At 37.0% G+C, this 23,836-nt stretch overlaps 1 protein-coding gene across 4 annotated transcripts in view; it reads left to right on the forward strand.

Moving 5' to 3' along the window:
* Positions 1–20: 20 nt before the first annotated feature.
* The window catches only part of LOC131797652 (centrosomal protein of 192 kDa-like), a 31,110-nt gene continuing 7,294 nt past the window's right edge, over positions 21–23,836 (forward strand). For 2 of the 4 annotated variants that reach the window (XM_059115304.2, XM_066163016.1), the window contains exons 1-39: positions 21–393; positions 1,384–1,463; positions 2,134–2,217; positions 2,722–2,973; positions 3,358–3,459; positions 4,796–4,937; positions 5,316–5,536; positions 5,643–5,759; positions 6,173–6,468; positions 7,020–7,154; positions 7,525–7,629; positions 8,531–8,725; positions 9,002–9,112; positions 9,339–9,414; positions 10,124–10,333; positions 10,935–11,063; positions 11,559–11,626; positions 12,104–12,310; positions 12,616–15,027; positions 15,424–15,498; positions 15,784–15,930; positions 16,140–16,265; positions 16,727–16,870; positions 17,327–17,390; positions 17,642–17,713; positions 17,922–17,995; positions 18,405–18,560; positions 18,731–18,786; positions 19,304–19,384; positions 19,695–19,757; positions 20,190–20,274; positions 20,848–20,913; positions 21,008–21,106; positions 21,429–21,518; positions 22,215–22,302; positions 22,393–22,475; positions 22,610–22,731; positions 23,018–23,127; positions 23,589–23,780. In XM_059115304.2, the coding sequence (XP_058971287.2) occupies positions 155–393; positions 1,384–1,463; positions 2,134–2,217; positions 2,722–2,973; positions 3,358–3,459; positions 4,796–4,937; positions 5,316–5,536; positions 5,643–5,759; positions 6,173–6,468; positions 7,020–7,154; positions 7,525–7,629; positions 8,531–8,725; positions 9,002–9,112; positions 9,339–9,414; positions 10,124–10,333; positions 10,935–11,063; positions 11,559–11,626; positions 12,104–12,310; positions 12,616–15,027; positions 15,424–15,498; positions 15,784–15,930; positions 16,140–16,265; positions 16,727–16,870; positions 17,327–17,390; positions 17,642–17,713; positions 17,922–17,995; positions 18,405–18,560; positions 18,731–18,786; positions 19,304–19,384; positions 19,695–19,757; positions 20,190–20,274; positions 20,848–20,913; positions 21,008–21,106; positions 21,429–21,518; positions 22,215–22,302; positions 22,393–22,475; positions 22,610–22,731; positions 23,018–23,127; positions 23,589–23,780 (7,174 nt within the window). In that variant the 5' untranslated portion in view covers positions 21–154. The remainder of the gene's footprint in view (positions 394–1,383; positions 1,464–2,133; positions 2,218–2,721; positions 2,974–3,357; positions 3,460–4,795; positions 4,938–5,315; positions 5,537–5,642; positions 5,760–6,172; positions 6,469–7,019; positions 7,155–7,524; positions 7,630–8,530; positions 8,726–9,001; positions 9,113–9,338; positions 9,415–10,123; positions 10,334–10,934; positions 11,064–11,558; positions 11,627–12,103; positions 12,311–12,615; positions 15,028–15,423; positions 15,499–15,783; positions 15,931–16,139; positions 16,266–16,726; positions 16,871–17,326; positions 17,391–17,641; positions 17,714–17,921; positions 17,996–18,404; positions 18,561–18,730; positions 18,787–19,303; positions 19,385–19,694; positions 19,758–20,189; positions 20,275–20,847; positions 20,914–21,007; positions 21,107–21,428; positions 21,519–22,214; positions 22,303–22,392; positions 22,476–22,609; positions 22,732–23,017; positions 23,128–23,588; positions 23,781–23,836) is intronic. The other 2 variants (XM_066163014.1, XM_066163015.1) reach the window with 2 other exon arrangements.

A 23,836-nucleotide genomic window follows, 5' to 3' on the forward strand; every position in this document is an offset into this window, starting at 1 on the left:
TTATAAAACATGGCGGGTTTGGCGCGAAGATAAACTTTTTCATACAGTCATGGCTATTTTAAACCGATTTTACAGATCAGTTAACAGTAACAACTACTATATTGAGTGAACAATATTCCATAATGGAGTTTGATTCTTTAGAAAGAAGGAAGTAATGGATTTAAACTTTTCGCAAGATTCCTTTGCGTTTAGCGACATTGTTGCACCTTCTCATGTCAGTGGGCTCGAGTCCTTTTCGGATTTTGACGCAAGTGAGTGCAGCGAAGCATCTTTCGCTGAAATTGTGCCGAACAAAGACATCAACACTGATCTTGGAACGTCTTTGACTGGAGAAAATGTGGGTCAAACGGATGGTTCTGTAGAGAAATGGAAAGAGTCAAGTGCTACTGAGCAGTAAGTTAACGATCGATTTGATTACGATACCAGTCTACAGATTTTTTAAAATCTTGTATATTTCTCTTCTTCGTGAGGCTGAGTCGAGTGAGAACTTTGTGTGAATTTTTCTGGTCACAGACAAGCCTGGTATGATTAAGCGGAATTGTGTCCAAGTTTTTGATGTTGGTTAGCTGTAGACATTATCACCTTGGTATTAATTAGGCTTGCAAGCAGCAATTAAGCATAACGATGGAATAGAAGTCGCGATCAAAGTCAAATCTTTGCCATCAGAATATTTTAAAGTATGTTTTAAAACATTTTTTTAAATTAAAGCCAAATATTTTTTCATGATGGATCTAAACCCATCATGACGAGTCTCTTTGAATTCGGTACTACTGTCTATTACCTGTTTGATTTGACAACGCGTACACAATTAAAAGAGAAGAGAATTTGAAACGCAATAATTAATAATCAATTACATTATTCCACACCTGTTGCACTCTAAAGATATTTTGAGTTGTCTGCAAATTTTAACATAGTTTCTTATCCTTTTCAAATTTTGAAGAAAATATCACTTTAAATCTTTCCAAATATGAGTTACAGTACTTACAGCCTGCGATCTTACAGTCTCATGAGAAATGCAACTTAATTAAATTTGAGAAATACGGATTGTTGTTATAACCACACATGAGGCAAACTTTCTGAATTCTGATTGGTTTAGACTGGGGTTTTTCATTATCACCAGACTCTGTAATCAACTTGTTATATTTGGTTTAGTATAAAACATATCAGTTGTACAGCAAGATTTCATTATACAACTGATATGTTTGAAGTTCTTGTCTCCATGCATTGTCAGAGGTTACCCTAGGGGAAGCCTTTATGAATCCCTTAGCGACACCCATTTGTTAATGAATCCTTCCACCCATCACAAGTGTTTTGCACAAAATGTTAACATTGTCATATCAATAACTCTCACTTTGACTTTTTTATTTTTTATCTAATCTTTAGGTCATCTCTGGGATTGCAGGAACTGAACTCCAACAACATCAATGAGTTCTTTGAGGCCATCCATAATGCAGAGTCACTTGGTATGTTTAAGTATTTAAGCAATAAAGAATTACAGTTATCACAGTAATGAGAATTCTGGACATGATGCAAGGGTTTTGATAACATTTTCCATAAGCAGCTGCAGATGATGTTATAGGCAGCTGTGCCATAAGGTGAAACCCAAACACCAAAGCCTACCCACAAGCTAAACAGATAGCGGTGAAAGGTCTTACAGGCTGCAGTAGCCTTTTGGAAACCAGATTTATTGAAATTCCAGATGATGTGCTAATAATAAGCACACTGAACTTTGAGTGGAGAGGTGCAGGCTTGATTCCTGATCAGAGTCATTCTGTTGAGTTTTTAGGCAGGACACTTCACTTTCACAGAGCCTTTCTCTACTCAGGAGTATACCTGAGTGCTGTTAAACATTAGGGGAACCTGTTTAAAATATTCTCAGTGGAAATGGTACAAACCTTGTAGATCAATCTCTTGGCCTAAAATATTCGCATATTAAGGGAAAGTAATGTAACCCTGTCTTCTTTTGAAACTTTCTTGTTGCTTTAAAGAGCTTGCATTGTGCAGAGATACATATGGTGGCCTGAATTTGAATGCAAATGCTGAAAACTCAAATACAGGGTAATCTGTGAAAAAATGTTATATGTTGGAAAAAAGATAAGGTTTTTAATAACAGATGTGTGACTTTGCTTTTAGGCTTTGTAGCATCAAGTGAGAGTGGGAAAAGTGTGACTGGAGATGAGAGTTCACTTGGAATTTTGCAGTTAGACGGACTACCAGGTTAATGTAAATGAACTCTAAGAAAAGATTTTGAAAAATTGATTTTATTTGTAAGTGAATGATTAGAAATGTTCTGTTTTAATGCTTTTTTAGAGCAGTATGATTTTTAATTTACTTTCCCATGGGTATGAAAAGTATATGGTATGAAATTCTTAAACCAAAAATTGATTTGAACCACAATGTTTATATTTAAATAATAGATAAATGAATAATAGACACAAGGTTTACAGGCACAGGTAGCTATGATTTAATTGGGTAGAGCTTTAGTGACAAATGTAGCTCTACGTAATGCTGTTTTAGGTATGCTGTTGTAATATATTCTCTGTAATTGAATTTATCAATACAGTTTGCTACTGTAAGTTTTCAGAATTTCTAGTCATGTGTGAGATTTATTGGACTTATGGTAACTGTGAAACTTCTAATACCTTCTCTACCCCTCCCTTTCTAAAGTGTGTATTTATAGACAGTATAGAATTCAACAATATCATTAATTTATCTTTGTAGACCTCAGTGACAATTTTCAGAATCCAGCTGGTTCTACAGAAGCCTCTCTGATGTTGGAAAGAACTTTAATTGGCGACGAAGAAGATGGCAATGACCTTGGTGAAGTTGTACTCAATCACTATACTGTTGATGGTAATCAGCAAGAAGGAGAGGACATCCCCTTTACTAATGGGTTCCATCCAGCTTCAGACCAGACTCCAGTTGTTAACAAGAACACAGTGATGCAATTAGAAGAAGAAAGACCAGATACTGGTATGAAAGAGTCGATCAGAACAATTTATGTTATGTTAACCCTTCAACTCCCATCAGTGACCAAAACAGGATGAAACCAGGGGTTTCAAAATGCTTTGAAGTAAGCTCAGACTTAGCAAAAGTAGGTGACTGTCAAAAGTTCATTAAGGGTCCAAAGAGAATTATTTTTACCAGAGTACCTGGCAATATGTTATCAAGTAGCCTGCCAAACTTGGGCAGTCACTGGCTTATTTTGAAATCCTCATGAAACATACAAGTGATGAGATTGCCAAAAAATAAAATTTAGCAATGATTAGTTGATCCAATACCAAATTCAAATAATGTAGATCTGCTGCACAATGCTTTAGTTAACCTGTTAACACAGGTTAACTTGTTTATCTTCAGGTCAAGATCCAGACACGTTTTTCAGTTCACACAGCATACAAGCAAATGATGATTTTCAGGAATCTGTTAATGAGGAACCTTTACAACACAGCTATGGTCAAGGTATCTAATGAGTTTGCTCTCCATGTTCCAACAATTTTCCTGATAGCCCTCAAGATCCATAAAATTGATTAGAAAAACCCTTTAATATCAAAGGAACATTACAAGTCCAGTTTGACTCAAAAATCCCAAAACCACTTTTTTTTGTATGTGTGACAAAAAATGATGTCATTCAAATCCAAATCATATGAATTACCTGGTAACCAGTGAGGCGCGCTTGAAATTGAACAATAATTTAAATGAAAGAAAGTCCATAATTGTGTGCTCCAGGGTGTACATGCTTACTGAGTTCTTTCAAAGGTTTTTATGAATTTCATAAATACAGAAAAGGTTGCAACATTCATACTTAACTTTTCATGAGGCTAAGAGTGCAGTTGCTCAGATATAACTAGCTTGAGGTACATTAGACATAATATAATGATATTATTTGTAGGTGTTTAAATATGTTGAATCAGTGCTCTTAAACATAGGAAAGGGCTAACAAAGAGCTTAGTCAACATTATGGTCATTTGAAGAGTGATGCAATAAGCACTTATGTTAGATGAAGCAATGCAGAGAATTGTGCTGACTGATAAGTAATTAGTGAGTTGGTGATTTGTATACTGTTGCTTTGTTATGTCAACTCAGCAGAGTTTTGAAATCCTTGAACCAGTTGCCAATTATAAAAAATGGAGGAAAAAATGAATAGTACTGGATATGTGTTGTTTCTGCAGTTTTATTAAGTTAAAATACCATATTTCTTCACCTATAAGCTGAGCGATTTTTTCAGTATTTGACACAAAAGTTTGGGATATTTTTTCATGAGAAATGGGGTTTGGCTTATAGCGGAGGGTTTGGAATTAAAAAACAAAGTTCAATTGAAAATGTACTGTTAATACAAAATGACCTTAAATTCCATGACTGCAGCACTCTTTACATGACATGTTTTAAAATTGTCATGACAACAATGTATTTCTGACCACCAATCAGATTCTTTGCTTCCCACATATTGTTGTGTTTCTGCAGTCATGTGGTAGTATTTACATCTTCACTGATTTGCTTTTTTTCTTTTGTGTTTATTTTAATTCATTAGCTTTTGTGGTCAGTGAGTCATTTCCCAATGTTTTCCATGAGGTTTGCTCACTCAAATGACTGGTTACAATCAAGAATTTTGCTTTCGGCTTATAGCTGATGGTTTGTCTTTTTTCCTTTTTTCTTTTTTTTTTGGACAACATAAGTCTGTTGGAAGATCTTTAACTTTTAGGGACTCGGCTTATAGGTGAAGAAGTACAGTAACCTTTTTTTTTCACACTTTGATCAAAACATCTTGTGGGATAGTTTGTTTCTTGTCTTTTTTCAGAAGAACTTGATATGATGTTACAGAGGAGAGCAGGGAGTGGTGATGGTGGAGAGCTGATTGATAGGGTGTCATTGACATCCAGTATCAGCTTTATTCAATCACAGACATTTCCTGACAGTATTTTCAGTCAAAGTTTTGGCAGGTATTGCGTGGACATGTGAATGTTGTCTAGTGATTTTTCGCAATTGTATCTTGGTCTTTTGCTACCATGCTAGAGAGATAATGTGAGTGGGGTAGTAAAACAAATTAATTTGCTTTTATCAACTGAGTTGATGTTGTAAATTGGCCACTGTAAAGAGTTTCTAAGCTGACATTTTGAGTGTAAGCCCTTCATCATTTGCTCTGACAAAAGACTAATGCTTGAAACATCAGCTTTCAAACAATAATTATTAATGGTGGCCATTTTGCATTGTCAAATCAGCTGATAAATCCAAGCCAGGTTTCATACTAGGTTCTTTTCTTCTCCTTGGTTGTTTATGTGATGGTTTTTGCATTTTGTTTTATTTTTAATACAATACAGTAGCAGAGGGCTTGGGAGTGGAATGGATTCCAGATCTGAAAGTGATGGACACGAGGATAATGATGAGGTCACATCACCGCTGCTACATGGTGCAGGAGATGGAAGTAATGATAGTAGAGGACGCCCTGGTCTTGAAGGTGCTAACTCTGATGTGGAAGACTTGCAACTCCAAAATGGACCTTCTTTAGATGCAAGTAACAGACAAGAAACACAGGCAATAGGTTAGTATGTACCTTCAAATACTGTTTTTTGCTTTGAGTATTCACACTATTAAGGTACAAGCAGAATTCTACCAAAGTTTCATGGACAATTTTTTTTTCTTTTTAGAGTTGCGCCAATCAGCAGAGGGTGTTGATGTTCTTCCTGACATTCTAGGAGATGGAGGTGGAGGTGGCGATGGCAGCAGTGGTAACAATAGTGATGCAGATGATGGTGGCCCAGCTGGTAAGAAAGGGATTAATTCAAAGGGTCAAGTCTTATGAGCTGATAGAGTGGCCCACAAGTGCTAGTTTCTGTATTCTTGTTTCTGTTGCATAAAGCTACCAAGAGTATTTTTACTCTATGGGTCTCCTCTCAGGATGGAATGCCATTCAAAAGTAATGTCACATAGGCCTAGCATTACTCCAGCATTTTTCAGTGCCCTTACATACTCTGACAGGTGAATGGAAAGAGGCACTGTGAGGGTAACATGTCTTGCCCTAGACCACAACAGAAAGACTGGATTGGGGCTGGAACACAGACCTTTCAGTTTGGAGTCTGGTGTATAACTATTTGATCATTTTGTCACCCCTATCTATGGAGTAGCGAAATAGAGTATCATCATGCAAGTGAACAGTTATGTGTTGTGTCATTTGCAGGAGCAGCATATGCATCCTCTACTGCAAGCTCTTTACCATCCTTAACATTTCCTCCATCAATCATGTCATTTGGATTTGTCAACCAATCCATGGGAGGAAACTTCCAGGGCACTTCCTCTTTACCTGCCAGTGATAGTCTGACAGCAGGGAGAGGCTGTCCTGTTGGTGACGCTGCTGCAGAAAGGTCACCTGTCCTGTCACCTAGTCCTCCAGACTGGATAAACAGGTTACATGATTCTGTGACTATGCCACATTCTCTACATTTCCAAGCTTCGTCTACTCCCATGGTTAGAGAGGTATTGTTTCCCTTCAAGGAGTTTTATCAATTTACAATAGGTCAATTAATTTATTATTTTGATCTACTCAATTAAAGGTTAGGAAAACTTTTATATTAATTTGTTTTATGTTGATATGTCTTGTTTTTTTGTGTTTGTTTTTTCTTTTAATTAAATGGGCATTACTTTCCTGTCTGGAATTCAGGCTCACACTTCTGCATTGCTGATCTGTTGAAATTTCAGACATTTTGCCTGGCTCATGCAAACCATTTACTTATACTCTAATTTTCCATTTTTACCCTGAAATTTGCAGTGTAACTGCTGCTTAGCTGTGCCCTGTGTTGCAGTTCAGTTTTGAACATTCATAATAGATCATCAGGAGTATAGGCGATTGGAAATTGTCATTTACTTAATGGTGTGCATGTATTTCTCTCACTTTTGATTTATCAGTAGTTACTGAAGTGTTTTGAGAGAATTATTATCTTTGACTGGTAAGAACATATTTCCAAAAGATTGAGCAATGATTTAAGCATCTCTCCTGTTGTAATTTTCACGTTCTGGATATTTGACAGGGTGCACCACAGAATTGTGACAACACAGGTACCCACAATGAAACATCTGCTCTAGAGTCTTGTTACCTAATGGGCCACAATGCTGCCACACCTCGTTCAGCATGGGCAGAAGATGGCTCTTTTCATATGTCCCAGGTGTGTTTTTGCTGCTTTTATTCTTGGCTAACCGAAATGTAGTCAAGATGAAATTGCTAAGGAAAAATCATTTGTTAAAGTCTTATTCACAATGAGTAGGCTAGCTCAATGGTAACTGACCAAATCTTGCCTTGCTGGTGAAGTCTAGTCTAGTTTAACTTAACTAGCCTAGCCTGGTATAGTGTGCATGTTTATTAAACAGTTTATGTAATTAATTGCCAAGTTTTTGTCAGCTCAATTGTTAGGCATCAATGTCAAAATAGGAATGTGTGTGGTTTTGAATCCTCTCTAGAGGCTCAGAGCTTTTTCTTCATCCCATGCTCCAAGTAAATATGTAAAGTTTGTCTTTGTCTTGTTATTTACTAATCAGATGCTGGGCAACAAACGAAGCAACTCTCTTGTGGATGCTGAGTCCTTGAATTTTGACCCTACCACCATTGATGCTGCCCATAATGCTTCTCAAGATGAGGATAAGGTAAAGCTTGTAGAGGCAACTCTGTCTACCTGCATTTTATAGCTCTTCACAGAAATGAACAGTTTGGTTAGGTTCAAGTGAATGACTCAGTGAATGTTTGAAATATTTTTGCCAAGCTAATTTTTTTTACCTCCACTCAACTGGACACCCAAGAGTGATGATTTCAAGGTGCATAAGCAAGCCAAAGCAGTTTCCATTTATTTAATAGCCTTAAAAGCAGCTTCCATTTATTTATCCTTAAAATCTTACTGTGTAAATTAAACCCTTTAAATCCAAGATCTGACTATTAATTCTCCTCTCCAGCTGCAATCAGTTAGTTATGATATATTGTGTGAGAGGTAGGTTTGGGTATTCTCATTACCTGTTTGCTGGATAATATATGGATATAATAGGAGAGGTTACATGTTAATCACCTCTGGGGGTTATAAGGTTGAAAGACAGAACAGACACACTAGCTAAAGCCACACATAAAAATCCTTAAAAGCCAGAAGGTGGAGGAGAAGGGTAATATGTAACCCTGACCAAAACATTGCTGCTACTCCTTGTGTTTTACGGTATCTTTGGACTGACGCTTTTTTATCAATTGATAAATAAAGTCAAAGACTCTTAATAGGATCACCATGAAATGGTTATTATAATCTAGTGTTCACATGATGATATTCAACAACAGCAAAGCAGGATGAAGGCTGACTGAAGAGTTCTTCATTCTCCTATTAGCTGAAAATTGCAAACTCTAACCCCCCTAATTAACTCAGTGCAAATGCTACCCATGCAGATCTCTGATATGTGCCAGCAAAATAACAATCTATGCTACTTAAGGATCATCACAAATTATACTTTCTTAAAATGGAGAAGGAATATGATGCAAACTCCATATTTTGCATTCTTGTTTCCTATGCAGACTCTCATTTCCAATGAAACAGCTTTTGAAGGTTATTCAAATCAAGAATCGGATCAGAGGTCAGGAAGCTGGCATGGTGATGGGTCAGCTGTGTCTGCTTCAATTAATCAGAGTAGTCCTGACTTCTCAATCAAGTTTGGAAATAGCATTTTCATCAATGGGGACTCAGCCATTGACAGTTCAAAGCTATGGAAGGTACATGCAGCTGGAATTTGAATGCCATAATATAACTTGCCAAAATATAATTCTATAGCTTACGGAAGCCTTACAGTCACTACTTTTACATTTAATGAATATGTCAATACATGCTGTATTCTTAGAGTTTGAAGACTTATAACCAGGAAAGTCCTTTTTGTTGCAGCTAATTGAGAATTTTTAAACAGTGACAAAACTATTACATGTAATGATTATCTTAAACTGTAACAAGGCCACATAGGTGGTAATAAAAACAATTTTCTTTGTTTACTTCAGTCAACACCCAGAGATGAAGAAGAAGACGGAATGAGGTCTACACCTGGTGTTGTGTTCCAAGGCAATCAGCGACCATCTACTGTGACTGGACAACTAGTTGTTAATAATCAGGTATAATGAAATAATTTTCCACAAAAAAAACAAGACAACACAAATTGTCAAGTTATGAAGCTGTTCCTTCCAAACACTCATAAAGCAAAGCAGAACCCTACAGACTTCAGTAGCAGTACATCTCTACATGTACTGTCTTGAAACAGTGACTACTTTTCAATATATACGAGCATGTATAATTATTAAGCTTTTGTTACATGTAAGAACATTTTAATTTCTCCTCAAGCATGCTAGAACAGAACATTCAAGTGATGGGGATCCTTCTACAACCTTGGCATCAGGAGTAACAACTTGGAGAGAGGGTATTGAAGCTTAAATGCTATTTGTGAAATATTTATAGAAAAAGTTTTTGAAGTCTTGTAATGAATGTACAACCTTGGCATGCCGTGACATACACATGCTAAATTTGGGTGTGTTGTTAGATCTCCCAAGAGACTCTAGGAAGTGTACATCATGCTAATTTTACTGCGGCTGGACTTATGGGAACTGATTACAGTATGTTTGTTTAATGTAGAAAAATAAATTGTTAACTTAAAAGTTACTCTGAATTAAGTAATTCTGGATACCTTGAGACTTTACAATAGGAAAGGACAATAATTCTTTCTATGATATGGTCACTTCCAATGTGGATCTTGCTGTTTGAACACCATACTGCTAGTCTTTAGGCAGTTTTAAGTAAACCTTGTCACCAGATGAAGACTAGCAGGGTCCTATCAAATTGTTGCCATCTGTATGGGAAGTAACTTCATTACATCTACATGTATGAGACAAACAACACTAACATTAAACTCTATGCAACCTTGTTCCCAGTACTAATATCCATGTGAGCATTGCTATTAATAAAGTAAATAAATTTCTTTCTGCTAAATTACTTTGATCTGTGAATGAAGTGTATAAAGTTAACATTTTAAGTGACAAGCTCATTACCCCTTGCACCAGAATTTAACTGTTTTTGCTGGGTTGGACAAAATTACCCAAACTGAAAGCTCACTGTGTTGTTCCAAAATGCAGGAAATTCCCAGGGGCTAGTGGATATATCAAGTGGCCAAAATGGTGTTGATCTGCTTACTGACAGAACCTTGACTCCTGGAGGAGTTGGCGATGATACTTCTATCCAACAAACAGCAGCACCTTGGGAAATTGATAAAATGTCCTCTTGCCCTTGGCCTGATGGTGCAGGTGGAATGCAAGACTCAATACTGAGATCAAATCCATTTGAAGGTTTGTTTCTAGCCTACTGAAAGGGAATAAGTAAAAAATGATGCAGACTTTTCAGCATGGTGTCACCCCTTTGTCCAGCATGAATTATGTTTCTCTTGGTGGGGTTGAAGGTTTAAATCCACAGTGGTTACTCTTAACCAAAGAACTGGCCCTGTTTGTTTGAAGGATGGATAATGCTCTCTACTGGATAAATCACTTAATTTGGAAGCAATCTTTGCAGTAATGAACACTACCTGAGAAGTGGTGAAAATAAGGCCAGTAAAAAATTCAGGCCTTATTTGAACCCATGACCTCTGTGATACTGGTGCAATGCTCTACCAACTGAGCTGACAAGCCAACTGGGAGCTGGTCAATATGTTTGTTCATGATAAACCTGTGAAGTGATGGATACATTACTATCAAGATAAATCACTATCAAGCAGATAAAGATTTATCCAGTAGTTGTTGAACTAGTTATGGCTAACTGTTGGAAGTCAATTCTGAAGTTCCTCATGATACATTCTATTAAATACATGTAAAAGATTAACAGCTTTGGGACCACCTTAAAGGTGCAGACATCTTGCCATTACCGTTGGTTGACAAACTGTCTTTATTCTGTAAGTAGGCTCCATTGATCAACAGCCATGGCCTTTTGGTGAAGGTGGGGCTGTTTCTGAAGAAGATCAACCTTTTGGTGGTGGAAGCAAAAGGTTCTCGTGGACAGGCTCTGATTTTGGGTTTGAGGTGCAAGGTATAGGGATAATTTTGTATCACTGAACTAAGGTTGTTACCATATATGTAGCTGAGCAAATTTACAAAAAGGTAGAATCTACACCAAAACTTTTTCTTGAGGCTTGACAAGTCTGAAATTCTAGAAATGCATTTACTTTCTAGCACCAACAGTCTTGACAATATGACCATGCTAACTGACAATGCTCTTTGCCTTCATGGCTCAACACTACTTTATCAAAAGTAAAATAAATTTAAGCTTATAATAAGCTGCTTTACCAACCTGTCAGGTTTTTCTTGAACACAAAAGAATCTGTTTGAAAGAATTCATTGAACCTTAAAATTCCTATTTAAAAATGAAATAAAATAAGCCCTTATTTGCAATGAAAAGAGGCCAAATTTGTACAGAATCTACTGAAACTAGGGATAGCTGTTACTGCACAGTACTATAGACAGTGCCAATAATATTCCAGCTACCAAATCTTCTTTTGGAAGAGACATTATCTCTCTTTTATAGGAGATGCAGAAGCAATTATTGCGGCAGGTGAAGAGAGTTTCAACAGGGAGCATGAGCTTGAAATTCCAGTAAGCAGATTTGCAACCACTGTAAATAGTAATTGTGGCTTTACAGGAATTAGGACATTTTGTGATAAAGTCCTTCACAAAAACTGGATCGATACTCCAAGCCCAGGAATTTTAAATTAATTTTAATTGCATGCAAGTAAAATTTGTTGGCACAACAAAGGTTTTTCAGTTGGCGTCATCCTGAAAGTGATGATTTAAAACTTGGAAAATATTTGCTATTACTTCACTTAATGTACTTAGTTTGGTAGAGGGAGATTGCATGACAAGACAAGGCATAACATGTAACTATTTTTCAAATGGAATACATTAATATCACTTTGACCTGCAGATAAATAAATGAAGATAAGAATGGTGATCACTGCACTGCTGTTACAGTGGTCATGGGTTCAACTCCCATACAAGCCTGGATATTTCTGTTCTATTGAGTAAAGTGTTATCAGACTAAAGTTTAATTTATGTGTGTTTTGTCTGTTACAGTCTCACACTCAAATTAATGATACAACTAAGTTGCATGACTGGACTGTGCCTGAGAGTCACTTTCTCACAAGACCATCCCTGCTCCAGGTTGTGGGTATAAATGATCCTAATGGCTTGGGAGAGGTGCGTATTTCATTTGGTGCATTTCTTGCAGCAGGATCAGGAGAGCTTGGTTCATTGTCTAGAACTAGTCCTGACAGACCCAGGGTAAGTTTTAAGTTTTGAGGTTTGTAGTTGACCAACAACCAACCAGAAGTAGAAGGTTAAAGTTTGTTTTGAACAAGCAAAAGAAAGTCATGAATCTAAAACAATTCTAAAAACATGTAGAAGGTAATCTGCAATGGAATTGCATCCCATCCTTGTGAGGCAGTTAGTTGCACTGCAACAGAAATAAAAATATTCTGATTTGGAAGCTATGCAAGCCATTCTTGTGTACAAACCTTTATAGAGAAATGATTATTATGATATTGGTTAATCATTAATCCCGCTCTTTTGTTCATTTACCACCTTAGCCTCATTTTGGAGATGACAAACCAATACTGACCCCCTCCCCACAGCCACCAGTGAGAATGATCAGCAAGCCTTCTACACCGTTTGATCAGTTTATGCAAGAGAGCAATCCGCCTGATGTTCTTTCAAATAGGACATCTGCCGATGGAGGCATCAAAGAGGTATTGCAACAGCAACCTAAGCATGTTGCTAAGAAACCTCAGAAACATGATCAGTTGAAGAAAGAAGAAAGTTTAGAAGCAGGAAGTGGTCCTGGAACCTCCAAATCCCAGGGGTTGGCTGCTGCAGGTCCAGAAGAGCTGTCTTTGGAAATGCAGAAGATGAAGCTTGATGAGCAGTTCAAAGTTGATTCTACCTTCAAAAGTAGAAGTAGAACAGCAAGTCAGACTAGCTCACAGAGCAGTAGCAGTAAAGGAAGTATCAAGAGTGTTGTCAAGATAGACAGTTCTCAAAGTGTACAACCCAGTAAAAATATTGCTGGTGATATTAGATCTAAACCCAAGGAGGGAAAACGATTACCCAGAAAGGAAAAGGAAGAGAGTCAAATTGTCTCAACTAATCCACTTGATGTATCTTCAAGATCAGAGCTGGGCCTTCAGCAGGAACTTCAAGAGTTGTACATACACTCCAGTAGAATAGGGTCTCCAAGGAGATCATCTGTTGGGGATGTAAGTTCTGCTTCATCACTAGAAAAGATGACTCAATTTATTGCAAAAGCCATTAATGAGGATCCAGATGAAATAAGGAAAAAATTAACAGCAGTAGAAAAGAAAAAGTCCAAGGCCAAGTTGAGAAGGAAACATATTTCATCTTCTGAAGTTGAATCAATATCACCCAGTTCTAGAACATCTGACTTCAATCCTGTGTCCTCCAGTAGTCCTCAAACAAAGTCCTCAGCTGAAAAGTTAGCATACTCACCAGGAAGGGCTCAAGGGATTGTGCCTAATAACAATTCTGACTCTCCAGACAAACTGGCAAGTTACTCAATTGAGGATAGTGTTTTTCGTTCTCATGATTCGCCATCCATGATCCCCCTTAGTATGAAGGAGCTTGATTCCAAAGATTTTCCATTGGAACAGGAATCCATGTCTTCCTCTGAAATGGGCAACTTTCAACATGTTGTTCCTCAATTTGGTGAAACATACACACTTCGAAAACCTTCTGAGGATAATAATCAACATCTTAATGCTCCTATGGTTGATCCCAGGAAACATAGAACACATGAAATTGAGCAAAGACTAAACCGCTCACTGCCTAAGGATGAAGACCATGATAATTTTTCACATCCTCCCATAGCAACCAGGCAACTTCATCCTTTAATCCAAGAAAGCACTATGTGGCAGTCAGAATCCTCATCACCTAGGCAACGACTTGAGACATCAGATAGTGCTGTTGGAAGCATGACTACCTCAGTCTCTGAGGATGTTACCACCACTAGACATTCTTGGCCAGAAGCAACCCCAAGTCGTTGGTACAAGACAAGGGAGGACTCTCATTGGGCTGCTAATGCGCAAAGTGGTGCTATCCAACCTGGTGGCACCAATGCAACTGTAGGACTTATGACTCATGTTACTGCAAATGATAATTTAAAAGTAGCTGTTCAAACTAGCAACTTGAATGAAGGACTGCCATCATCTTTGTTGATACATGGGCATCGGCCTGCAAGTTTAACCAATCACAATAGTTCACCACTTGGTATTCCATTTAGCACTTCTCAAGGAATTGTTCCACTTGTGAATCAAGGGACAATATCACATTTGTATCCTGGGGGTAACATCAATGGTTCCATTGGTTTACCAGGCTTGGCAGGGCCTATTTATCCAGGAAATGGTTTAAGTATTCAGACGCATGGCCCATTGTCACATACAGCACCAGTTGGGTATGGTCCAAGGATGGCTCCTGTTGGGTCAGCCATGTATCCAGGTCATGGACATGGCTTAATTAACACTTTACATGGTCAAGTTCCTCTTGTTCATACTGTTTCTGCGTCAATGGGACCAAAACCATCAAGTTTAACACCAAACTATGTCCAATCTGTCAATGTCAACATTCCTCATAGTAGTAATAGTCAATATGAACCCACCCGTCAACTTCCTTTACAATTTCAATCTAACCCGTCAAACATTTCTGGGTTGCCAGCTACATTCACACAACCAAAGATACCTGCTTCCTTACCTTTCCACCAACCTTCTTTCCAACATGATCCTAATGGACTTTTGCAAGTAAGACCTGAATTTTCACGAGAGAGAATGCTACAATCGCCGTCGCAGCTGATTATACCAGGGGAGATAAAGGTTCCTTCGTTTTGCTGTGTGGGTGTCTTGACAGAAACGGTCATTCCTTTGCACAACAGCAGTAGCCGATGGATGCATTGTGAAATACACTCTATCTTATCCACCGTCAACGGGGTCCAGGTAAGTGCTATAAAGACATTTAATTGTGCATTGTTTTGTGATGACTGCTTCAAACCTAGGACAAGAGCTCTATTTGAAGTAAAATGTTTAACAATCTTCTCAGTGGGAGATGAACTGGCAAAAGGGGTTGGTGCATTGGACATGGAAAAAAGATTAAAGCCCTTGTGGATGTAAAAGTAGAACTTGTATCACTGATGAAACTAGTTATGACCTAGTTCACTGTACTGTGTCTGTGGCTCCATGGTTTAGCATCAGAGCCCAGAATCCTTAGGTCCAACATCTGACAGTTTTTTTCTTTGTCCCAAGCTTGTAACAAGCCAGAAAAAAATTTTTTCTCTCGTCATTTGTTCCTTTCTCGCTTTTAGTTGCCTAACTGCCCTTTTCCCTAACATGCAGGTACCAAGTAGCAGTAGTGCATTTTCTCACCAGCTGAAAGCTATCATTGGTCCACATACCACAGAGAATATCAAGGTTAGTGTCTGAACAGAGTATAGGCAATGTTGGACCCCAATTTTGAGGTATGTAACACACACACACACAAAAAAAATTGGTTTTGATTCTTGAATATTAATCTTTATTAGCAGGCTGATATAAGAACATTTTAAGACAATTGAATGGCAATTACCTTGATTAGTTGACCAATTTAAATTATATATAATTACAGGGACAATAAGGTGTAAGTGTCTGATTGTGCTACACAATGGTTCAATATTAAATTTTTAGAAAAAGAGCATTTTTTTTTTGCCTCTTTGTTAGTTAAGCATTGAGCCTAAAGAAGCTGGCACACTCACTACACAGCTGCAAGTTTATTCATTCCCTGTTGTGTGTGAAGTACAACAAGTAACGCATAGTGTGGGACCAGTGTTGGCCTTAGAAGTTGTTGCTGAAGAACCTCAAGTAGAGGTATGAAGAACAATGTAAAGAATCAGTCACTTTTAGCAGCTCAAATCTATTGTGGATCTGTATAAAGCAAGTTGTTTCTGTGCACATTTTTAGGCTTGTTGATTTGGTGATAAGCTACTCAATGGAAGGCATTTAATGTTTCCTGCTCCTTTTGATTGTTGGATGTATAGTGTGTTATTGTTAAAGTTTTTTTTAAACTTGATAATTAGGTTGTTCTTGAGGATGAAAACTCTATTTTCTTTGGTGAAGTTTCTTGTGGGGCCAAGCAATGCCGACCAATTCATCTTGTTAACAGAGGGAGAGCCCAAGTGCCTATCAGAATCATTATATCTGCAGTAAGTTAGCCACTCAATTATTTTTTATGCTAGTATCATTGTAAAAAAGTGTTGTCACTGTTTGTCACTATTATTTAAAAACAATTAACCTAATGGGTGGTGAAAATAAATTATGTCTAAGGCCAATTATGTGGTCTCTTACCAGTGAAAGTTATTTTACATCAATTCCTTAACCTGTACATTAACCAATTACTATGGAATTTTTCTCTTTACAAGTAATTAATTATTGTCTGACTTAATGCAGAATAGGGCAAGTCCTTTGAAAGATTATTCAACAAACATTTTATTTATTAAGGAACATTTCCTTTTACACTAATTAAAAGGGGAGGGGTTATTTTTATTTCACATCTCAATGCTCCTTGTCCTGGAACCTTTTGAGACAGGAAGGTTTCTTTCTATATTAAATCATGTTTGGTTTTCATTTGCCATGCATTTACTGTTTTTTGCTTTTAATCAAACAGAATAGCAGCTCACTAAACTGTTTTGCATTTGCTGATGCGGATTTCATGCCAAAAACAGATGTGGTCAGAGGACCTGCCTCTGCTGGGGCTAAGGGATCAGCATTAACTATCCACACTCTGTTTATAAAGGGACGGAAAGAATTGGTGGGTGCAATGTGGATTGATTGTGTATATGGAAATTTGAAATACTTGAAGCTCAGTGAATGTCATTTAAGATCAAGTTATTTTTCAGGTTTTTTGGAACCTTTATATCTGAGTCTATAGTTTGCTCTGCACACTCTTTTTGCAAAGTTTCTTCATATAGTGAAGGCAGATTGTGATGCTACAAATGTCTCACTAGAACTCTCTTCTGCCCGTGCATTACAATTAGGAAACAAATAAGAAAAGATTTTTCAGACTGTGGTAGTCATTGCAAAATCTTTTAATACAGCTGTATTTTTTCTGATTCTTTGGAAAAAAATGCACTCCTGGCAAAAAGTTTACAGTTTTGTGTGTAGAACTCAAATTGGTGCAACTAACTGTTTTATCAACTTTTTTTTTTTTTTTAGCTATTGTTTAGATATCAGTCATCTGAAAATACTCAATAATTAACTTCCACAGACTTCCAAGGTAGAGCCCACTGTTGTCTGGCTTCTGTTTCAGTCTCCAAACATGAGCATTAAGAGTGAGTGAAAAGGAAAGCTAAACTGTACTAGTGACTGAAATTGAGCAAGGCACTTCTTTCAAAGTGATGCCTGTGCTTGGTCAGAAATGCCTTTGATTTTACTGGACTTCCAATAATAATGTTGATTATAAGCATAGGTAAAAATATGATTTCAAGTGCAATTTTTATTTTGGTACATGCTATCTTTATCAAAATGTCTTGGTGGTTCATAAAATCTCAATTCAAGGAAAGTTAATTTTTGTTCATTTTAGGTCCCACATCAGTTGGACCCGCAACTGAGTACACAGCACGGCTTGATGTAGAAATTGACAGTGCACAGCAAGGTTTGAAAAAATAGTGTTGGATTATTTTAACTACAAACTTTTGGTTTATTGCACTGGAACTTAAATTGACATATGTATTGTTCATGGCAGTTTTCCTTTCAATTTATTTTCTCTCTCTCTGTGTTTTACTTTAGTCTTTATCCACTTGTTCACTTAAGAGCAGTTTTCTTGTACTTTTATGCTCACGCACTCTTAATTATGACCATAGGTCTGACTATTTCCAGTATTGCTCTGAAAGCCATTGAGGGAATTGTAAGACTACATACTCCACATAAACTTCAGGTATGTGTGTAACCTTTAAACATATAACATCTGACTGTTTTTAGTCTGTCTAAAGATGAAAAAATTGTCAGTAGACACTGAAATTGACTGTAATGATGACTTTAACTCAGATTGTAACAGCTTTTACTGAGAATGTTATTTCTCTCCTCTGAGACTACCTGATGACCTGAAAACAGTTTTAAAATTTTATAGAGATTGCATTGTTGTTTTCTAGATCTAAGTAATTCTATGTTGTCGAGAAGAGAAGAGCCATCAACCAATGAACAAGCCACAACAAAGGGAGACTAGTCCAATTGCCTCTGATCTTATCAGGGCCTCTTGAACAGTAAACTAAAACTGATCTGTCCAGTGTAGTCTACAAATTTCCTCACCCTTCTTGTTTTGTCAATGAATTAATTGAATTCTATAGGTGGTGACTCTAAAAAGTCCAGTGGGGAAGAGCACAAGTTGTACCATTCCTGTCAAGAATGCTGGCAACATTACAGCTAAAGTGAATCTTAGAATTGAAGGAGACTCTAAACAATTCTCAGTTAAACCTGCTCAGTTACGGGTAAAACCTGAAGAGGTAAGAAATTCCCCCTCCCCCCCTGCTAATTTCTGACAAGTCCCTAACTATAAACTACAATTGGAATAAGAAGCAGAAAAAATGTTGTTGAAAAACAATTATTATGAAAAATGAAAATTTGACAGTGTCGTAGTGATTCTTATTTGGAGTTGCATCTTGTTGTTTTCAAGGAGTCCGAGGTTCAAGTCGTGTTCCAACCCACTGAAGGAGATAAACAAGTGGAAAGGTATGTACTCTTTGTTATTGATATGACCCCCACAGGCCTCCCATTAAATTGAAGACAAAAATCCCTCCTACATATTACAGTATATATTTATGACAGCCAAACAAAATAGCATGAGAAAGGTCATACAAAGCTGTACAACCCAATGAGATGCAAGCTAAAAGAAGGAGAGAAGAAAAAGTAAGCCTAGGATGATTGTCATATGATTTCAGTTAGGTTGGAGGGGAAAATATTTGGTTCTCAGTCATGATGCACAAATCTAGCTGTTTTTAGTAACTTAAGAGTCAATAATTTGGGATTTGCTTTAAAATCATTCAAAACTGTGAACAGTTCTGTGGGACCTCTCAAACTTGTTTTCCCAAGTACACTTGTGCAAGAAATACTGTTACTTGTAAGTACCAGTCTTTCAACAATGCAGAATGACTGACAGGGAAACTTTGATTTTAGATCAAGAAGGCACCATTTGGTTAGCACCCAAACTCTTCAATTTATCTGTAACATACCCCCATTTTTTCCATAGCCTGGTAATTCTGGCAGTTCCAAATGGACCAGTGTATGAATTAGTACTGAAGGGATCAGCTTTGCCAAAAGAGGATGACAAGTATGATCTCACATTTTTTTTTACTTGCTTCCATTTTGCATCTTTGTGAATTATTTGATCTCAGTAAGATTTTTCAACAGATGCAATGGGTGAACGAAAATTTCCTTGCTTCTGACATATGGCTTTATAGCTCAGTATATAGTGGTTCACAACCACTATCTGTCAAAGTTTGGATTTTCTCACTCAGGCTTCTGTTCCTACAATTTCTTTAATTACAGTTCATCTTTGAAGGTTACTTCAATCATTCTTTGCAAACATCCCCAGCTTGAATTGTAAGGTATTTTATTTGCTTATGTCATCTTGTTGCTAGGTTTGCTTTATTAAGCAGTAAACCAGTTCTCTGCTGGAGTGGAGTAGCACTTGGATGGTCTCAGTGAGTATTATCATATTTTTACACCCATACTGTAAATGACCCAGTTTTAGTGAAATTGTGCTGAATGATATGATTTTGGGTGATGATGGTTGCAAAAAGGACTTGTTTGACTATGATTCTCTATTTGACAATGGAGTAGGGATATAAATCAAAGTTGTATTAATGAAATGTCAGTTACTGTTACAGTTACCAGGGTCATTTTAGAAGAATTAACTTCACAGAGCTATCTCACCAAGGGAGTACTTGCTGTTGACATAACATTAGGATTTTGTTGATCAGGCTGTACTTTAAGTTGTGTACAGTATGGAAAGCTTAGCATAGATAATCAAATCTTTATTATTTAAGTGTAAGTGCAATATTGTAACGATTTTTTCACAAGTCAAGAGGCATCTGATGTGTTTGAATATGTTTTTTTTTTATTCCCTTCAACAGGCAACAGAAGGTTATACTTAAAACAAGCTCTGCAGCCCCAGTAAATCTTCAACTTATGATTGAGGGAAACCACTCAGATTATCAGGTTTGTTTGACAGAATATAGCAAAGTTTTCCCTCTTTGCAATTTAACAAATGAGCTGTGGTACACCTCATCTTGCAAAACAAATTGAAGTATTGCATGACTCACGTTTTTTTCTTTCACATGTTTCTTATGCATCTCATCAAGCAGCATAACTTGTATTGACTGTGGTATAAAGTAAAGTTGAAATTATGACACTGCATTTTGAGTTTTTAAAGAATAAACAACTTTTCTAAAATTCTCTTAAAATGTCCAAGTAGCATGAAGTGACCAAGAGTATTTGCAACTCCAGGATCTCAGTCCATTGCAGGTTTACTGCTTTGAATTCTGCCAAGTTTCACCTTCAATTTGCCAGTACCAATTAAAATGTTCCTGTCTGGAAAGAGTTGCCATGTGGGTAAATTATCTTCCTGAGTACACAACATGATGGACCTAGCAAACACTTAAACCTGGAAATTCTGATCCATAGTCTAAGGTACAAGCCAGTCGGTCCCCACTTCATCTGTGTCTCTTTCCCTGTACCAGCCAACCTTGAATACTACCATATACAAAAAAATTTTTTTTTTTCCTGTTTCAGATACAACCCATGTTTAGCTCGCATGGTGGAAGCCCAGAGCACCCTCAGGCTACTCTTGAGCCCAAGGTCAGTTTGAATAATTGATCAACAGAGTCTCATTGCAATTGTATTGTTATGTGTTAGCCATTATCTAAATGTGATTTGTGTGTTATATTGACAGAAGGAACTTCCTGTCCATGTAAGCTTTTCACCATCATCCATGGGTCTCATCTCCAGTTCTCTGGTCATCAAATCCCTTGCTGGAAAAACAAAGTCCAAGGTGACCAACCCTTTGTTATACATTTGTTAGTGTCATCATTATCATCATCATCATCATCATCATCATCATTATTATTATTATGAATTGTCTTTTTTGGGGGGTTTTTTTGTTTTGAATTGCTCTGTGTCTAAATAATGACTCCATGCTTTAATTTTGCTGCTATATCCAAATGTTTCTTGAATATGTTTTGAAAGAATGCCTCTGCTTATTTTGATCTTTTTGAGAGAAAATACATATTCATGGAATCTTTTAAAGCATTAGAATAAGGAGAGGAAAACCTGGTTTTGCTTTTAGAGTGACCTGAGATTCTTTTTGTTGTCAGATACCTTTGTATGGCTGTGGTGGAACAAGTCAGCTGGTGCTGGTCGATATTAGACAGTTGAGTGAAGGATATGTCACCAACATTGGAGAGGTAAAGTAATTGTTAGTTGTATTTCTTATGGTTCTTGAGAAGTTAAAAAAGGTACTATAACTGAGGCTGCACCTGGACCTGTCTCTATGATTGCCGGCTTTAATAACATCATAATGTCTTATTGCGTTTATAAAGGGGGCTCTGAATCTTAGCAACTGATCTTTTAAGGCTCTGCCTCAAGATTGCCTTTTGTATCTTAATTTCAATAAATTAACAGACCAATGAGATCACCAAACCTGTTTCAGTGTTGCATTCAATCAAGACTAAATTTGAGTGAGGCTTTAAGAAGCTATAATGTTGATTTTGTAGCATGACATCAAGGGCATTTGAAAAAAAATAAATTAATGTTTTACTTGTGCATCTGAGCATTCATCAATGTATAAAGCATGCAGGAAGTTTGGAGAGCTTGAACTATGTATAAGAGTTGTGTGATGTTTAGCTGGGAATAATGTTAGGTCCTAAAGTGTTCACCAAACCTTACAGTCATATCTCATTGAATATGCAGTTGATACATGGACCAATTATTTTGTAACAATTCCAACTTGGGAGTTTAGATGTTGTCTCAAAAGAAATTCCTTGTGCCCAAGGCATAGAAACAATTTGTCTTTGTGTACAGTGAGAATAATTATGTAATGTGATTAAATTTGAGTGTGCAGTATTTAAGTGTAATTTGACCCACACATATTTCACTTGTAGGTTTCTCTGGGAAAGAAGAATTCTGTCAAAGTTGTGGTGAGAAATTCTGGCACAAGGGCAGCTTTTGTCAAAGCCATATGTTATTCAGGTACTCTCAGTGGAGGGGCAGAAATTTGTACAAAGAAATGTCAGTTTGAAAGATGTTTCAAGCAACTGCAGTTTTCCTTTCTTTTTTCAGATATCCATGCACTTCAAAGGTATCCTTCTAGTCACTTAAAAATTCACCCAGACAGTTTTGTCCTTTCTGAGAGGACTTCAAGGGTATGCTGAAAGTACTTTTAAGTTACAGTGTAAAGCATGCATGTATATGTTTTGTACAACCACTGTATGGATGACCAACAACTTAAGATGTGAACCATACATAAATTTTATAACCTGTTTATTTCATTCATAAGGCTGTGTTAATTGAGTACCAACCTCTTGAGAAGGATGCAATTAATTGTCGCACATCTGTGAACTCTGTGGCTGTTGTGGCTTTCTATACTGGAGACGAATTTTTGAGACGACAATACAAGAAGTGAGTAGCAATGGGTTTTTAGAGACTAGAAATCATTTATTTTTATTTGAGAGTTCTTGAATTTATTTTCCTCAACTATATTTTCTGTAATATCCTTATAGAACTTTTGAGTCAAAAGACTCAATGTAATAATTGTCTTAAATTATCTTTTAGTTGCATTTTTGTCTTATCTAAGTTGATGTCAATTGTTCAGCCCACACCCGCCAGAGTAGAAAACAGTAAAGGGACAGATTATGACAAGTGTGTCACCTTTGAAATAAAAATTCTGACAAAATGAGTTTCCTAGGAATCTGCATACACAACCTTTACAGCCTTCGTCTCAAATAATGGAGAGAAGTCTTCTAACAGGGATTAACTTTACCACAGCTTTTCAAGATGAGGATAAACTTGTTGAAGGTATAATTTGACACCTTAAATCTGTAGTCAGGGCCTGTAGGTGAATACTTGCACATGAATTGAAAAGAAGAGCAAAATTTGCCCTTCAAAATCTCTCTAGCAAGAATCTCCTGCAAGTAACTGCCACTGCAAGCTGCTGTGCATATCAGGCACCTTACAAGAACACTTAACTTCTACTGATGAGAATTTAGTCTTGTTCTCAACAACTCTAGTTGACCTTTAAAGCAGGCACTCCTTTTCACCTTTTTGATGGCCAGTGTTAGTCATTTGACTACATGCAAGCAATTTCAGGTTCAAATTTTCTTTTATTTATTTATTTTTTTGACTGCCTCTGATCTTGTATTGGTTAGAGGATGGTGAAAATCCATTACATCCAATGCTGTGCTGTATTTCTGAAATTCTTAATTTTTATCTATTTTATCAAGAGTTCTGTTCATGTAAATGAACTTTCTTTTTGGTAGATGTAAAATACCCCAAGGTAGCAAGCTGGGACAGTTTTTTCCAGGGTAGTGTGTCCAGAGTTCTGTTGACTTTGGTTGGTTCACCACCTGGATCCAGTCCCAACAACAAACCTGATCCCAACAGGTCTGTGGACACTGTACCTGTCTCTGATAAACAGGCTGTAAAGTTCCAAGAAACAAGTCCAGTTAATGGTAAGTGTAAAGTGTCACAGAATGAAAGTTTGTTATCATTAGGGCCACTCACTTCC

This window comes from Pocillopora verrucosa, chromosome 3 (assembly GCF_036669915.1).
Source record: "Pocillopora verrucosa isolate sample1 chromosome 3, ASM3666991v2, whole genome shotgun sequence".
Taxonomy (NCBI): Eukaryota; Metazoa; Cnidaria; class Anthozoa; order Scleractinia; family Pocilloporidae; genus Pocillopora; species Pocillopora verrucosa.